Source organism: Giraffa tippelskirchi, chromosome 1 (assembly GCF_054371585.1).
Source record: "Giraffa tippelskirchi isolate mGirTip1 chromosome 1, T2T-mGirTip1v1.2.pri, whole genome shotgun sequence".
In the NCBI taxonomy this organism is placed as follows: domain Eukaryota; kingdom Metazoa; phylum Chordata; class Mammalia; order Artiodactyla; family Giraffidae; genus Giraffa; species Giraffa tippelskirchi.
The window spans coordinates 30,514,410-30,533,230 of record NC_137275.1 but is presented as its reverse complement, the minus strand read 5'-3'; the positions used below and the strand labels follow the sequence as shown (position 1 = coordinate 30,533,230).

Below are 18,821 nucleotides of genomic sequence, written 5' to 3'. Positions count from 1 at the left end.
TTATGTAAAAGGTCACAAACAAATCTCAGTAATTTAGGGGCTGATTCTGTTAATGACAAAGGTATTAAAAATCCAGTTTCAGATCCAAGACAGACCCCATACTGAAGCCTTACTGGTGTTAACCAGGGGTATAATCTTATTCACTTTGTGTGATGTTTCTCTCCCATGCTTTATTTTAATGACAGTTTTACTGAGATGTATTTTATATGCCATACAATTCTTCTTTTTAAATAAACAATTGGGTAGTTTTTAGTACATTTATAACATTATGAAAACATCACCACTGGCTCAGTGATAAAAGAATCTGGCTGCCAATGCAGGAGACTCAAGAGATATGGATTCCATCCCTTGGTCAGGAAGATCCCCTGGAGTAGGAAATGGCAACATCCTCCAGTATTTTTGACAGGAAAATTCTGTAGACAGAGGAGCCTGGCAGGCTACAGACCATGGGGTCACAAAGAATGGGACATGACTGAGCACACATGTGCATGCATGTACACCACCATTAAATTCAAAAGCAAATGTATTACTTGCAAAAGAAATCCTGTATCTGTTGGCCATCATTCTCCATTTCTCCCTGACAACCCGTAACCTATTTTTTTCTTTAATTGCCTGTTCCAAAATAATCTTATTTCCCTCAATATAAATGAATTCATACATTATTATGTCTCTTTCATTGCCTTCTTTCACTTAGCATAATGTTTTTCAAGGTTTACCTGCATGGTAGTATGTATCAGTACTTCATTACTTTCTGTTGCTGAAAGATTTTTGTTGAGATATCATTCAATGGTTGGTGAACTTTTGGGCTGTTTTCGTGTTTGTCTGCCATGAGTAATGCTGATATGAGCATTCATGTATATGTTTTCTATATACATATGTCATCATTTTTCTTGATTTTAAAACTAGGAGTAGAATTGCAGGGTCATATGATTGTTTCACTAACCTTCATATTATCAGATGACATTTTTTTCCTGTCAATTCTCCACTTCTGATTTAGTAATCTAGAGTGGTAAAGAATCCACCTGGCAATACAGGTTAGATGTTTAGAGGCACGGGTTCAATCCTTGGGTCAGAAGATCCCCTGGAGGAAAGCACTGGCAACCCACTCCAGTAATCTTGCCTGGTGAATGCCATGGACAGAGCAGCCTGGCAGGCTGCATTCCTTATGGTCCCACAGAGTCAGACACGACTGAAGCAACTTAGATGCATGCACACACGCATGCGCTTAATGCATCTTATTGAAATGAAACTGATATTGTAGGAGAAATAAAAAAGCAGTTTATCTGAATAAGAAGATTGTGAGACAATATCTCAAATTTGGAAAAGCATTTCCAAATTTCCAAAAGCAATGCTACATTTGATATAATGCTGGGGCATTCGCTGAATATTGAATGATTAAAGAATTATTTACATCCTTTAATAAAAGCATAGGGAAGTGTGCCTATGCTTTCTTTTGTTATTTATTATTGATTTATTGTAGACTTTTGTGTTCTGATATTGTGAAGTTAAAAACTTGAGTTATATATTTCTGTCTGGTAAAAAATCATCCATTAAATTATGATTCTGTTACCCTTTTAGACATTGACCATTTTTGTGTCTAACCTAACAGTTCTTTTTATCCCAAAATATTTATAAATATTTCCTCAATATATGTTTTGAAACAGATACCACCTTACTCATTTCCTTGTCAATTATTTGAACATATCTATGACATGATTCAGTTTATAATTGTATAATTTATGTTATCCTTTTAAAATCTGAAAAATATACTTGAAATATATTTTATAATGAAGATCCTCAATGGATCCTGAATAACAATCTATATGCAATAGCATTTTAAAATTTATGAGAGTCAAAGAAATGTTTTTCTTCTATTTTTAGAAGAAATCTTTTATTTTTTTCTTTATTATTCTTTCTCAGATTATCCATATACTCCCCAAAAGAATGTTCTAGTGTGCCAAGAGTTAGGAATAAATCAGAGACAGAGTTATATCCTATCACTATTCCTTACTATAAAAGAGTTTTCAAAACTGAGTACAAAGTTTCTGGAACCAGAAGTAAACAAATAGCTTCAGTCCAGCTGTGCATCACTCACTGCTTGATCCATGACTCAGAAAAAGTCACCAGAATATTTTTGGTTTTCTTTTCTCACTTTTGCCTTTTGCAGCTTGGACTCTCACTTTGCAGCAGTTTTGTCCACATTTTTTAGGGTCGATTCTAGAGATATAAGCACCTGTTTCTGTCACAGAGTGCCCAGAAAAAGCCTCCATGCAATATGTCGACCTTGATTAGGTCATATACCTTTTTTGAATCTGTGGCATATTTCTGGGCAGCACACTTCAGTAGAAGCACTCATATTTTTATTTTTTTTTTTATTTATCTTTTAAATTAGTTTATTTATCTATTTTTTAACTTTACAATATTGTATTTGTTTTGCCATGCATTGACATGAAACCACTCATATCATTTGTGAGTTGTAGAAGAAATAATTTCTCAGAGGAAATTTTGAACAGATATCTTAAAAAAGAAAAAAATGAAGTGGCTACATAAAACAAGAGATCACAAGTGTAAAGAAAATTGTTAACTATTTAGGAATAAGCTTAATTTTTAGTAATGATAGGGTTTTAGAGATATTGATACTTCTGTTAAAAAATAGCAACAAAGAAAACACTTTTAAAATTCATGTGGAACTACAAGACTCCAAATAGTCAAAGCAATCATGATAAAGAAGAACAAAGCTGAAGGCATCACAGTTTCTGATTTTAAGCAATATTTTAGAGTTGTACCAATCAAAATGATATGATACTGGCATAAAAGCAGACCCACTGATCAATGGAAGAGACTCAAGAGCCCATAAATAAGCCCATGCATATATGGCCAACTAACATTTTACAAAGCAGCCAAAAATATTCAAAGGAGGGAGACAGTCTTAAATAATTCTTGCTGAAAACTGGATATTTACATGCAAAAGAATGAAACTAGACCCCAATGTGACTTCACTACAAAAATTAACTTGCAATGGATTAAGAAGAATATAAATGGAAGTCCTGAAACCATAAAATTCTTAGGAGGAAACATGGGGGGAAACCTTCTGACATGGATCTTGGCAATGATTTTTTAAATATGACAACAAAATCTTAAGCGATAAAATTAAAAATAAAAAAGTACAGACTAATTCACATTATAAAGCTTTTGAACAGCAAAAGAAATGATTAACAAGATGAAAAAGCAACCTATGAAATGAGAGAAAATATTTGCAAACCATGTATCTCATTTGTTGTTACTATATAAAATGTCTAAGGAAGACAAAGAATTCAACAACGGAAAAACCAAATAATTCAATTAAAAAAATGAACAAAGGACCTGAATAGACATTTTTCCAAAGAGGATACTCAAATAGTCAACAAGTACATAAAAAGGTTCTCAACATCACTAATTACTAGAGAAATGTAACTCAAAACCACAATGAGATATCACCTTTCACCTATTAGGATAGCTAGCACTGAAAAGAGAACAGATGACAAATACTGGTGGGGATGTGGAGAAAAGAAAACCCTTGTGCTCTATTAGCAGGAATGTAAATTGGTAAAGACACAATGGAAAACAGTATGTTTGTTGCTCAAAAACTTCAAAATAAAACTACTACAGCACTCCCATGTCAGTCGCATCGTTATTGACAATACCCATAATATGGAAACAATCTGTGTTTCAGTGAGTGAATGGACAAAGAAAATATGGTTATATCAAAAAAAAGAATATTATTAAGTCATGAGAAAAAGGAACAATCTGCCACTTGCTTACACAAGAATGGAACTTGAGGGAAATATGGTAAGAGAAGTAACTGAGAGAAAGACAAACATTGTTTGATATTATTTAAATATGAAACCTAAAAAGAAAGTGAAACAAAAAAGAAAAATGAAGTCACAGAGAACAGATTGGTGGCTGCCATATCCTAGGGATAAAGGATAGACACAACAGGTAGGTGAAGGTGGACAAAAGATACGAACTTCCAGTTTTCAAATAAGCAAGTCCTGGGGATCTAATGAACAGCTTGGTGACTATAGTTAATAATTGTGATTGTTTTTTAGTCACTAAGTACTGTCTGACTGTTTCGCCACCCATGGACTGTAGCCTGTTAGTCTCCTCTCTCCATGGGATTTTCTAGGCAAGAATACTGAAGTGGGTTGCCATTTCCTTTTCCAGGGGATCTTCCTGACCTAGGGATCAAACACACTGGCAGGCAGATTCTTTACTACTGAGCCAACAGGGAAGCCCATCGTTGTTAATACTGTATTGTATATTTGAAATGTGCTAAGAGAATAAGTCTAAAGTCCTCATCTCAAAGGAGAAGAGAATTTTAACTGTGTGTGGTGATGAATGTTAACTAAAGTTACTGCAGTGATCGTTTCACAATATGTACAAATATAAAATCATTATGTTGTATACCTATGATAAAACAATATGGTTTTAAAGCAGGACAAGAAAAATTTAACATAAAAAGTTCCCTGCCATTTGAGCCAACACCCTGCTTCCCTTTAGTATACATTTTGCATCTCCATTGTACATTATTAAGATCTCCTTAGAAGATACAGGAATGTCTACTCACAATAAAACAAAAACAAACAAAAATTACAATTTCCTCCTGGCACCAGCAAAGTAACTCCTTAGGAGATAGCATTCCTTCCTTAATCTCTCAAGGGGTCACACTGACCCACCACTCGCTTTATTGGCCTCTATAAACTGTCAGTATATTACTCTGATGTAAAACACTTTGTCTCAAAAACATATAACTGTTCTTTGACTTCTAATGGGTGAAGTATTCTCCAGAGCTTTCTGATTCTCTCCTGGGTTATAATCCTCACACTGGCTCAAATAAAATTTTCCACTTGCTTCTTAGGCTAACTATTGGCTAATTTCTTCATTTGCACCTGACACTAATACAATATTATATGTTAATTACATTTAAAAAAAATCTAACTAAATAACGCAAGTAGGGTACTGCCTCCTCTAAGATAATTAGTATATTGTGCAAAATCATTCTTAGCACAATTAAATAAATTAAATAAATGCTGCTTTTAAAAAATCAATTATGAAAAATGAAAAACAAAGGGACACACAGACTTACTGAAATAGAGAAAATCTTTTTGTTGGAGTCAAAGCTGACTAGTTGACTTCTAATATAGTTATGAACAGAACAATAACAACAGGATGACAAGGAGATAAGTTTAAACATCTAGAAACTTGGTCCTTTAGAGAAAAATCTTCCATATTTCTCCTTTGGGAGACAAGAGTAGAAAAACCAAGATTTATATATTTCTTTTCCAGTTTCATGCTTACCACATTCCAAGCCCAGGAATCAGCCAACCAAGTGTTGATAAGATGCAAATAGAAAGCTTGAAAAAAGAGAAGATTAATCAGAAAGAAAACAGAGTATATAAAAAGAGAAGTAAAAAGGAGAGAAATAGTCTGGGGTTATGAAACTTACACTGTAAGATTTGAGGTTTCCAGATACTCTGAAAAAATTAGTAACATCAAACAGGATATAAGGAGAAATAAAGAGAATATTTCTTCTGTGATACATATTTTCAATACACAGTGATCTAAAACAAAACAAAAAACCGAAAGTTTAAAAAAAAGAAAAAGTTATTATTTTCACTCAAAATAGTTAAGCCACAGAATCTTGTATCTCACTTAAAAGAAAACTTTTCAAAGGTTTCATACAGTCAGATAGATACACACATTACACATATGAAATAAGAATCAACTGCTGGGCATATACACCGAGGAAACCAGAATTGAAAGAGACGCGTGTACCCCAATGTTCATCGCAGCACTGTTTACAATAGCCAGGACATGGAAGCAACCTAGATGTCCATCAGCAGACGAATGGATAAGGAAGCTGTGGTACATATACACAATGGAATATTACTCAGCCATTAAAAAAAATACATTTGAATCGGTTCTACTGAGATGGATGAAACTGGAGCCCATTATACAGAGTGAAGTAAGCCAGAAAGAAAAACAACAATACAGTATACTAATGCATATATATGGAATTGGAAAGATGGTAACGATAACCCTATATGCGAGACAGAATAAGAGACACAGATGCATAGAACAATTTTATGGACTCTGAGGGAGAAGGTGAGGGTGGGACGTTCTGGGAGAATAGCATTGAAACATGTATATTATCATATGTGAAACAGAACACCATTCTATGTTCGATGCATGAGACAAGGGCTCAGGGCCAGGGCAATGGGATGACCCAGAGGGATGGGATGGGGAGGGAGGTGGGTGGGGGGTCCAGGAAGGGGAACTCATGTAAACCCATGGCTGATTCATGTCAATGTATTGCAAAAACTATTACAATATTGTAAAGTAATTAGCCCCCAACTAAAATAAATAAATTTATAAAAAAAAAAGAAAAAAAGAAAAAAAAAAGAATCATTATTGTATGCAAATTTCTCTTACCTAAAAATTTGCTGCAATACTCATCCCATTCTGGAAATGAATAATGTGCAGATATCACATCACTCATGGTATACGATAACCAGTTCTCCCGCCTCTGTATAAAAGTCATACTCTCTGTCAGTCTCGATGTGACACCAGGAATATATGAAGAAAGCAGGGAGGCCTGGCATGCTGCATTTCATGGGGTCGCAGAGAGTCGGACACGACTGAGCGACTGAACTGAACTGAACTTATGGTCTCCCTGCTTCAAATTCTGCACACATGCAACTCACATTCCATAGAGAAATTTTGCTGCAGTTTAAGTTGTGTCTGACTCTCTGGGACCCCATGGACTGTAGCCCACAAGATTCCTCTATCCATGGGATTGTTCCAGCAAGAATACTAGAATGGATTGCCATTTCATCCCCCAGAGGATCTTCTTGACCCAGGATCGAACCAGAGTCTACTGAATCTCCTGCTTAGCAGGCAAATTCTTTACCACTGAGTCACCTGGGAAACTAGAGAAACTTCATTGACCTTTTTATTTTTTTTTTAATTTTCTTTCACAAATTATCTTACTTGAGTCAAATGTTTTAATAACTATGTCTTATATAGATATTAAAATCTATACTCTCTGAAATGGCCCACAAGATGCTGACTTGACTTCTAATGTTATGTTGTTCCACATTCCTTCTCCATTGATATCAGCTTCCTTTGAGGTTTTCATGGTAAGAATTTCTTCTCTGGAATGACATCAGCAAGACTGCAGAAGAAGAGATCTCTACTGTCATCCCCACAGAACAATGATTTTGGTAGTTACCTTAGGATGAGCATAACTTTCTGGGAATCTGAAAGCCCAATGGAGAAGTTTCAGCTCACCATGGGAGCAAATAATCCCAAGAATGTACGTGTTGAAGAGGGTAAGATGAACAGTTTTGCTTTTTGTGTCACTTCTTCCCCAATTATCATGGTTCAGTGCCACAAAAGATCCATGTAAAATGTAATTTCTCCCACAGAGGAAAGTGAAATTGTATGAGTCAGTGCATGGTGTCCCAGAAATAAGGAATGTCCTTTTTTTTTTTTTTTACCTTGCCAAGATTACTGAGTGATCTGCAAAGCTAAGGGGTTACAAGAGGCTGGGATCATTGCTGGGTCTTAGAACTCCTTAAAGCAGTGCCGCTAACCACTTTGTGGTTCTTCCTAGTAAACAATTTGCAGACTCCATCAGGTGGACTTCCCACCATCTCCTTGGACACCTCATCTGCAGACCAGTCTGAGTGGCCACAGGCTTCCCCACTGCTTCATCTTTCTCACCCACACCACTCTGCTCCTCCTCCCTGACCCACAGAACCATCTCCTCCATGCACTGCCATGGACAGCAAGAGTTAGCAAATGCAGAAATCTGACCCATATCTGTGGTATTGGGAGAATACTCACAACCTTGAACATTTCAGGACTCTATACTTGAGAAGACAAATGGGAAACTCTCAACATGGGGCTGGTATTGTGGGATCAAAGGGAGATACACAACCTAAATAAATCCCCCACAAGAGGGAGAAATCAATGTGGAAGAGACATTGGGAGGTTGTCCATGGGGTCACAAAGAGTTGGACATGACTAAGCAACTAATACTACACTGCTACTACTATTTAATACAGTTAATATAAAATTTTCAAGGCATCTTAACAAAAATAGGGAAAACATTCCTAATATTTGTATGGAGCTACAAAACACCCTGAATCACCAAAACAATCCCCAAGAGAAAGACAAAGCTAAAGATATTACAGTTTCTGATTTCAAGATATGTTACAAAGAAATAGCAATCATGAGCTGAAATGACACTGACATAAAATATGGGCAGAGACCACTGGAACCGAGTTGAGAGTTAAAAAAAAAAAAAAACTGTAAGAAATATGGGCAACTAATATTCAACATGAGGTCCAAATAACAATAGATGGAGAATGGATAATCCTTTCAATATACAATGTAGGAAAACCAGATTACTATGTCCAGAAGAATGAAACTGGACCTGTACCAAATGCCACTCACAAACTTAACATGAAATGGATAAAGAACTAGACATAAAAACAAAAACCTAAAACATTCCTAGAAGAATAAATAGGGGACATGTTTCTTGACATTGGTGTTGGCAACAGTTTTTTGGATCGATTCCGAAAGCACAGCAATAAGAACAAAAGTAAACAAGTGAGACCACATCAAAATAATAAGTTCTGCACAGCAAAAAAAAGAAAAAAGAAAGAAAAAGCAACTGACAGATATTAGCAAGCCACTTATCTGATAAGGCATTAATATCCCCAAAATAAAAAGAACTCATATGTCAAACACAATCTCACAATTTACTTTGCTGTACAGCAGAAATGGTGGCTCAGTGGTAATGAATCCGCTTGCCAAGCAGGAGACAAAGTTTCAGTTCCTGGATTGGGATAATCCCCTGGAGAAAGACATGGCAACCCACTCCAGTATTCTTGCCTGGAGAATTCCATGGACAGAAGAACCTGGCAAACTACAGTTCATTGGGTCGCAAAGAGTCAGACATGACTGAGCAACTAAACAACGACAGCAGAAATTAACACATTGTAAGTCAACTATACTCCAATAAAATGTAATTAAAAAAAACTCATACAAAATAAAATAATCTGATTTAAAACTGACCAGACACGTTGAATAATTTTTCCAAAGAAAACATATATATGCCCAACAAAAATATTGAAATGTATTTCTAACCCTCACAGAAATGCAAATCATAGCCACTTTGATATATCAGCTAACACTGCTAGAACCAGTTCAGTTCAACCACTCAGTCATGTCCAACTCTTTGCGACCCCCTGGAATGCAGCATGCCAGGCTTCCCTGTCCATCACCAACTCCCAGAGCTTACTCCAACTCATGTCCAGCGAGTCGGTGATGCCATCCAACCATCTCATCTTCTGTCGTCCCCTTCTCCTCCCACCTTCAATTTTACGCAGCATCGGGGTCTTTTCAAATGAGTCAGCTCTTTGCATCAGGTGGCCAAAGTATTGGAGTTTCTGCTTCAACATCAGTCCTTCCAATGAACACCCAGGGCTGATCTCCTTTAGGATGGACTGGTTGGATCTCCTTGCAGTCCAAGGGACTCTCAAGAGTCTTCTCTAACACCACAGTTCAAAAGCATCAGTTCTTCAGCACTCAGCTTTCTTTACAGTCCAACTCTCACATCCATACATGACTACTGGAAAAACCATAGCCTTGACTAGATGGACCTTTGTTGGTAAAGTAATGTCTCTGCTTTTTAATATGCTGTCTAGGTTGGTCATAACTTTTCTTCCAAGGAGCAAGTGTCTTTTAATTTCATGGCAGCAGTCACCATCTTCAGTGATTTTGGAGCCCCCCAAAACAAAATCTGTCACTGTTTCCATTGTTTCCCCATCTATTTGCCATGAAGTGATGGGATCAGATGCCATAATCTTAGTTTTCTGAATGTTGAGTTTTAAAAGTATGAAAAGGGTGAAAGATAGGTACTTTTATTTCATCATGTCATATGGTTTGCTGATATTATATATGAGGGAATTGCATCTAAGGGTATAAAAAGGACATCTCTGAGGGAAATAAATGCCAGGAACTGAGAATGTGATTTTAGGATCTCAGTCTACTCAGCCAAGTTTAGAGCCAGAATCTAGAACACTAGTAGAAATGGAGTGGGATTCAGAAGCAAAGAACCTAGGGAGGAAACAAAATTGACAAACAAAAGGTCAGTGGCAATCCAATGTGAATTGCAGAACTGATGTTCCTCTGCTCCATAGACTGCATATTATTCTAAGCCCCAACTGTACTGTTTTTTAAAATATTACAGTTGATATCCTCATAAATTTATGGATAATGTTAGATCTGAGATTACAGGTGAATCATTATTTTTGGTAAAATATGTTGAATATAGCCAAAATAAATACCTCCCTCACCATAAAAGACAGCCACGTTTAGAAATCAAAGCATACAATTTCATGGATCATGTTTTATTTATGACACATAGAACTTGACATTGTGCTCATACATTTATATGCACATATGTGCAAAACATTTGTGTATACCTGTGATAATTTAAAATTATCGTTTTAAATTAAGTCTTAATATGGAAGAAATTTGAGCAGGATTTCCTAACATAGTGATGTATGAAATGTAACTAGTTTAAATATAAAGTATTTCAGAACATGTTATTCTGATTGAGTAAGAAAGCCAGAGGTCATCAAAATGCAGGAAAAAAATTGCCTATTAAAACTAAACTGGAAAAATAAAGCATGTTACAAAGGTTTAGCCTCTGCATACCTAAAATTATTAGCAAATTGTTTATTTAATACAATGAAGTATAGATGATTTAAATAGGTAAATATTAGTGTTTAAGAGAAGTTCCAGTTTCTATAAAACAAAATAGATTCATTTATTTATCAGAGTAGTTCTTTTGAATAAACTGAGAAAATTCAGAAACAAGGTATCTAAATCCTGAATTACTTAAGCTCCTTTATGTTAACATAATTTTATATTATCCAAGAGATATTGATTTTGGCATAAGATGGTGAAAGATTCAATTATGGTTTTTAAAGAGTATTATAGAAAAGGACATTATCTTACTGTCAGAACAAATGCTTTAGCACTATGATAAATTACTGCTTTGATTACATGAATTAGGTCTTAAAACAAGCAGCATAGTGTTTATGTTTTTTAAACTCTATATCTTAAAGTATAATAATGATTTCAAACTCATAAAATTAAGAAAAAATAATTTTCTGGTGTATTTTTTATAGTTAATTCCCCATTGAGGAATAAATTTATGTTTACCTTGTTCTTATTTGTGCCACTATTCCTGTAATAAAACTGAAAAATGCCCAAATCATTCATATTTGTTCTACTTCCCTGGTGGTTCAGACAATAAGGAGTCTGCGTGCAATGCATGAGACCCGGGTTCGATCACTGCACTGGGAAGATCCCCTGGAGGAAGAAATGGCAATCCACCCCAGTATTCTTGCCTGGAAAATCCCATGGACGGAGGAGCCTGGCAGGCTACAGTCCACAGTGTCCAAAGTGTCGGACACAACCTTCTTTAAGATAATTCTAGGAGAGGGAGGTGGGAGGGGGGCTTCAGGATGGGGAACACATGTACACCCGTGGCTGATTCATGTCAATGTATGGCAAAATCACTACAATATTGTAAAGTAATTAGCCTCCAATTAAAATAAAGAAATTTATATTAAAAAAAGATAATTCTTATATTCTTTCTATTTTTATGTTCTTAGACTAATCTGATAAACTAATATTTATTCTGACATTGTAATTTAAGGTCTATTTTGCCTGGGATATAAATACAAAAGTCTATGGTAAATCATTACTAAATCTGGTTGATATCAGTTCAGTTCAGTTCAGTCACGTTCGACTCTTCGCAACCCCATGGACTGCCGCACGCCAGGCCTCCCTGTCCATCACCAACTCCCAGAGTTTACTCAAACTCATGCCCATTGAGTCGGTGATGCCATCCAACCATGTATTATGTTAAATAACTTTTTGGAGATAGACTTTTAGAAAAGAATGCTAGAGACATCTTTTTTAAAGGGGAGAATTGGGTGGAATTCAAAATTATTGTCAAGACCCCCCAAAACTGATCCTGTATGATTAGAGAAGAAAGAAAGGGAATGTTCTTTTTTTTTTTAAGAGGTACCTCTTTTTATTAAAATTCAAGCTGTGTTTTCAAGCTTACTGCAGATTTCCAGCAGATGCTAGTTAGTAAGAAGCCTAAGTACTTGTGCATGTAATAGTGATCAAAGGACCATTTATGAGAAGACAAGGGGAAGTGATGGAAGTGAAGGAAGAAATGAGAAAACCCACTGAGTTTCTCTTTAGATGGAGAAATCATTCCCCATAGCAAATAACATTTCTGAGAAATGCATTTTCCCCAATGAATCTGCAGTGTAGCTCTAAGAAGTTTGTTGCTGCTGCTAAGTCGCTTCAGTCGTGTCCGACTCTGTGCGACTCTATAGACAGCAGCCCACCTCTGTCCATGGGATTTTCCAGGCAAGAGTACTGGAGTGGGTTGCCATTGCCTGCTCTGCTAAGAAGTTTGCTTCTTCTCTCCAAATGTATATGTTCTAAGTAAAATTAATATAGGAAATTAAAAAAAAAACATTAAGTTAGTTTAGGACTTGCCTGTTGGTCCAGTAGTTAAGAATCCACCTGCCACTGAAGGAGACATGAGTTCAATCCCTGGTCCAGAAAGATCTCACCTGCCACAAGGCAACTAAGCCTGTTCAGTAAAACTACTGAACTCCCACTCTAGAGCCCACAGGCTACAACTACTGACACTCACACACCCTACAGCCTGTGCTCTGCAATAAAAGGAACCACCTCAATGAAAAGCCCACAGACTGCAACTAGAGTAGTCCCTGTTCACTGCACCTAGAGAAGGCCCATGTGCAGCAATGAAGACATAACACAGTGAAAGATAAGTAAATAAATAAAAATAAATGTTTAAAAAATTGTTACTTTCAAAGGATGGGTATTAAATTCCAGTCATTTACTTTTGCTCCACCATACCAACAACCATGCTAATATATGATGATCACTAGTTCTCTGAAGCTATGAAGTTTTACAATACAGATTAAGTACTATTATTATTATCAAATGAGTACTATCATTACTAATATCCAAAGAAGGGCAATCTTCAAATCAAAGACAAAAGCAAAACTTTATATTCCAAGAGGGACAACATCTAATGTATGATATGAAACAAAATTGATGGTGTAAAATGTGCTTTACAGATGAGTAGAAACCCTACGAGTCTCCTGATCATCCTGACTGGAAGGGAAGCTCTGACTAGAGTGTGCTCTACATTACTCCTTGTCTAGTTTCTTTAGAGTATGTGCAATAATTATTACATATGGAACCCAAAATCATGTCAGATATTAAGGAAATATTCAAAATGGTTAGTACTGAAAATAGAATTACTCGTTATGTTCTTAAGGCCTCAAACAGCATCTCAAATGATTGAACTGAAAGCAATAAATGAAGTAAACCACTACATTGGTAATGGTAGCAACTTTTACCTGTTTATTTGTTTATCCTTTCTTTTTAAAGAAAAGAATCTTTTAAACCATAATTATAAATCATGTGGCATATTTTTGGAATGAGAGTTTGAACTTTGACTCAATAAGCTGAGGAATGGAAAAGAACCCAAGAGAGTAGAAATCTGTTCAAATCAGTGCCTGGGATAATTCAGATGGATTGCATCAAGGTTTCTAGTCCAACTATTAAAAAACAAAAACAAAACAAAAACTACTCTCTCTTTTTCTTCTTTGAAATTTTACCAAACTTCCCACAACAAAACAGGCAACATTTAGTGACCAGGAACATAATAGTTGCCACACAAGCTAGCAGGAAGCCAATCACATCCAAAGAGTGGTGCTGGTACCAGGTGAGGTCGTGGAAGGCTGGTCGAAGGTGTTTGGCTCCTTTGTGACGCATGATAAACTCAATCCAGAAGACTGCTCGTTTCAGGGGCTTCACAGGCTGATCATGGTGAATTCTTGATAACTCCATAGCATTCTCTTTATAGCTAAGGATTGAATATATAGATAGTCACTTGAAAATTTTGTTAAGGACAGGATATACCTAAATTGTTATATATTATTAAAAGTATATTACATAATAATGAATACATTGTCATAAATGATATCACCAAGAGCACAGAATATACATGAAAGTTTTTTTTTTTCCTTGAGATATTTCTAGATATGGTGGCTTATTAACTGAAATTTGTTGGATATTTCACAGTCTCTATAATAATTGTAGGTAGGGGAGAATTTCTAACAGGTAGTAGCATTTTAAAGGTTCAGAAAGAGGAATGTAGAATATGTAATTTGAGAATACAGAATTTTGATCTCTTTTGCTGAATGTGATGCTGGGAACATAATAGTGACAGAAGCAGCATTTGAGGGGCAGAGCTATGAGACAATAACTCTTCCTGTACTCCTCTTCTCTCTCCCCGGTTCAGTTTGGATTATTAGTGCTAAAAGAAGCTAGTTTTCAACAGCAGCAGGAAAGATTTCAGTCTGAGATTTTCAGGGCCCTGACATTCCAGATGAAAGCAGGAAGCTTGATGTGATCCTCTGGGCAAGAAGTAGGGGCTGAGAGTAAGTCGATGGATGTCAGTGCTACTCTCTCAACTTGTCTCACCCTCTGCTTCCCCTGCTGTGTCCACAATACCATCCTCTCTACATCTGTGCCTCTATTCTTCCCCTGTAAACAGGTTCATCAGCACCATTTTTCTAGATTCCGTATATATGCATTGATACATTTGTTTTTTTCTCTCTGAGTTCCTTCTCTCTGTAAAATAGGCTCTAGGTTTAGGGTTTTTAATGGCTCACTTAGAGGAAGTATTCCTTTGGGTTTGTGAAGGAGATGGAGGAGGAAGGTTATTCTGCCACATTGAAGTGCAGTTATCATTGATAGAGAGTACAGAACATTAAATTGTAGAAAAATAATGAAATATATGTAGAAAGTTCTGAGAAACAGAATTGTGAGCCAAAAAAAAAAAGAAGAAAAGTATGCAAAACTGTGTCACCATTTGGTTAAAAAAAAAAAAAGATAGGGTCTTTTGTAATATACAAGAATTTAATGAATAAGTACATCTAGATATATCTCAGGAAAACAAGGAAACAGCAATAGCTCTGAGACACAGAAAAAAAATATTTGTCAGATAAAAAATTAATAAAAACAAATCATTCAGGAATAGATACACCAAGCATGCTGAGCTAGGTTGCTTCAGTTGTGTCTAACTCTTGCAACCTCATGGACTGTAGGTCTCCAGGCTCCTCTGTCCATGGAATTCTCTAAGTAAGAATACTGGAGTGGGTGGCCATGTCCTTCTCCAGGAGATCTTCCTGACCTAGGGATCGAACCTCTCCTGCATTGCAGGCAGATTCTTTACCATCTGAGCCACCAGGGAAGTCCCAGAATGTAACCTGGTGCCATTTTTATACATTTTTTCTTTTCTATTTATAAATTAGCACAAAGAAATATCTCAAGTAATATTTCTATACTGATAAGAAAGCTAAGTGATTTTTTTCAACTTTGTTTCTCTATATTTCTGTTACATTGCCTCAATTCTTTATAGTAGTGATATCTGTAAATTTTAAAGACATAATAAATGGCTTCCCAGGTGGCTCAGCGGTAAAGAATCTGCCTGCCAATGCAGGAGATGTAGGTTGGATCCCTGGGTCAGGAAGATCCCCTGGATTATATAGGTTTTTATATATAAAAACCTCCATTTTCCTTGGAGAAGGAAATGGCAACTCACTCCAGTATTCTTGCCTGTAGAATCCCACAGACAGAAGAGACTGGTGGACTAAAGTCAATGAGGTTGCAAAAAATTTGAAACGACTTAGCACTGAGCATGCACATGAACAAAAATAATATTAGCAAAAATATGTGTGACTCTTTAAAAATAGTTTAGCTGATTTAAAAAAATTTAGCATTTCTTTGAGGATGAAATCTATTCTCCAGTAACAATAGGTTAATACTTTCATAGAATTTGAGAAGTATATGACAATCATTTATTTGATGTTAGATATGTCCTGGTGATTATATAAAAGTATTGAATTAAACTGAATGAAACAATTACTCCTTTTAAAATACCAAAGTTTCTCAGAAAACTGTATAGTTTATACTCACATAGGGTTGTTAATAATTGCCTTCAAAGCGTTAAGCAGATCGGAACTCGTCATTCTCTGCAAGTCTAATTCAACAGCTGCTCCTTTGGCTTTAACACGAGCAACATTACCATACTGATCACCAAACAGAGGGATTCCCACCATAGGGACCCCATGGTAGATAGCTTCATAGATCCCATTGGTTCCACAGTGAGTGATAAAAGCTCTGGTTTGGGGATGACCTAAAAATAAAAAAAAAATAGTATTCTAAATTGAAAGAGTTTTAGAAACAGAAAGCCATAACATCTTTATAAACAATTAATTCAGTTAGGTAGCATCTTCTATATGATTTTGTGCGATGAAGCCATATATAGATTCCTATAGGTGCTAAAGAAAGTAGCAATTGATTATTCCAGGCTAAGCAGCAATTAGTGATTCCAGAAAGTCAGTCATTCCATAAACCTCTGAAAAATTTGTGCAGAGTTAAGTGATGGAGAGTCCCTGCCACTGGACAAGTAATTGGGATGAGGATGCTTTAATAAACAGGATTGAGGGATTTAAGAAAAAATGCTTCTGTGAATGGGACATGGGAGGTGAGATATGCAGGGTTTCAATATGAGAATGTTGGCAGCACAGGATAGAGAGATAGACCTAGGCAAGTCCATTAAGTACCTGTTTAAGAAAACAGAATTGTACATGTAATTTTATAGTAATCTAGAGCCATTTGTAAAATGCTAGATGGTAAAATGGTTTACCAGATTTTTTGTTTCCCCAAAAGTTACTGCAGGGAAAGTGCAGAGAGGTAGATGGGTACAGAGGAGAAAATGGATGCAGAGAGTCAGGAAGGTGTTGCCATATTCTATACAAAAGGTAATGAGAGCCTGATCTAAAGGTACTTTCCTTTACCCTGATTCTGAAGAGGAAGAGATGATATCATAAGTGGAAGAATTATAAATTCCATATTTATGTTAGAGCTTGAAAAAGATTCCATCCTTGACCAAAGTCTAGTCAGGCTCCTCTGAACTCTCTTCTCAACTAAGTCCTGGTTTGGGGGTTTCTTTTTTAACTCTGCATTACCTAATTTTAGCAAGCATCCTATGAAGTCAGTTTCCCTAGACTCTTGAAACCTTGATATTTGATCACCTCTCTGATTGTTGATTCATCCTTCATCATCTCCCTATTTGATACCTGATCACTCTCGCCTACCTTCAGTAAGAATCTGATTCGGTTGTTTTTGCCAGAATCCAACCCCCCCACCCCCAACCACACACACACACCCTTGTCTATGATGCTTACTCTTATTAATTTTTCATCTAATGACCATCCACTCTGTACTTTGTCTATAAATTTTCCACTTTTCCTTTTTGACTCAGAGTTGGGTCCAATCTCTGATTTGCTGTAAAAGTCTATTGCAATAGTATTCATCCTGATGGTCTTGGATAAAGTGTTCTTTACAGTCTTTTGGGGCTTCCCTGATAGCTCAGGATTCTTGGTAAAGAATCTACCTGCAATGCAGGAGACCCTAGTTCAACCCCTGGGTTGGGAAGATCCCCTAGAGAAAGGAAAGGCTACCCACTCCAGTATTCTGGCCTGGAGAATTCCGTGGACTGTATAGTCCATGGGGTAGTAAAGAGCTGGACATGACTAAGCAACTTCCACTGCACTTCACTTCACTTTACAGTCTTTAACAAGTGTCATGGGCAATTTTTTCTTTAACAAACCTCGGAAGAAGTGTGAAAAAGCCATCAAGGTTTTTATTTCTTATCTTGAATACAAATTTTTTGGATTTGTTATTGAGTAATCATTCAGGTTATCCCTTATTTATTTATGTTTGATTTTCTTCTCTTTGGTCTTACCCAGAAGATCATTCTGTGGAATCCATTCATATATCCGAGTATTGGCTCCTAAATTTTCTGGTTTCTTTCCTCCATATTTCCACAGAACCTGTTAAAGCAAGTGTCTTTACTTCATTTGAAAATTTTTAGAACCATATCTGATCAGAAAGAGGCAGTTAACTTAGAATTAATCAGGTTTAATGCCTCCAGGTATCACACAAGCAATGAGGCTCTAGTGATTAAGTAATGAGTGTTTTTAAACCATTTTAAACCATCATATTTTCAAATGCTTACAATAATCCTAATCTATATACTAACAGGCTTATTCTCACTTAGAAGATGAAGAAAAAAAAGACAATCTTTACCTGAAACAATTATCTATTGGCATTACTAGGTTATTCTGGTAAAGGGAATTTAGCAACAAAATTTTCAGAGGTAAAGGGGACGGATGTTATTTATCTAAGAGCTTGTTAGCACTCTGACCTTTGTTATATACTTGGTAGTGATATAGAATCGAGCATTGTCTTTATTATAATAAAATATACATAATGATATTTATCATTCTAAGGTATTGTATGATTAGAACTTGGTGGCATTATAATCCAGAATGTTGTGAAACCATCAGCACTATCAATATCCCAAAGGTCTTCATCATCCCTACATAACTCCGTATCATTCAGCAGTAACTCCCTATTCCCTTCACTTCATAACCCCTGGTGACCTCTATTCTATTTTCTGTCTCTAAAGATTTAACTACTCTGGTAATCTAAATGGAATCATACAGTACTTTCTGAATTAACATTATTTCACTTAATGTTATGTCTAAAAGTTCATGCATATTGTAACA

At 36.0% G+C, this 18,821-nt stretch overlaps 1 protein-coding gene across 1 annotated transcript in view; it reads right to left on the bottom strand.

Annotated features, from left to right (window-relative positions):
- Positions 1-12,134: 12,134 nt before the first annotated feature.
- Positions 12,135-18,821, bottom strand: part of LOC145514638 (UDP-glucuronosyltransferase 2C1-like) — a 34,340-nt gene continuing 27,653 nt past the window's right edge. The window contains exons 4-6 of the mRNA XM_081512921.1: positions 17,996-18,083; positions 16,162-16,381; positions 12,135-14,044 (exon numbers count right to left, since the gene is read on the bottom strand). Of these exons, the coding sequence (XP_081369047.1) occupies positions 13,765-14,044; positions 16,162-16,381; positions 17,996-18,083 (588 nt within the window). The 3' untranslated portion in view covers positions 12,135-13,764. The remainder of the gene's footprint in view (positions 14,045-16,161; positions 16,382-17,995; positions 18,084-18,821) is intronic.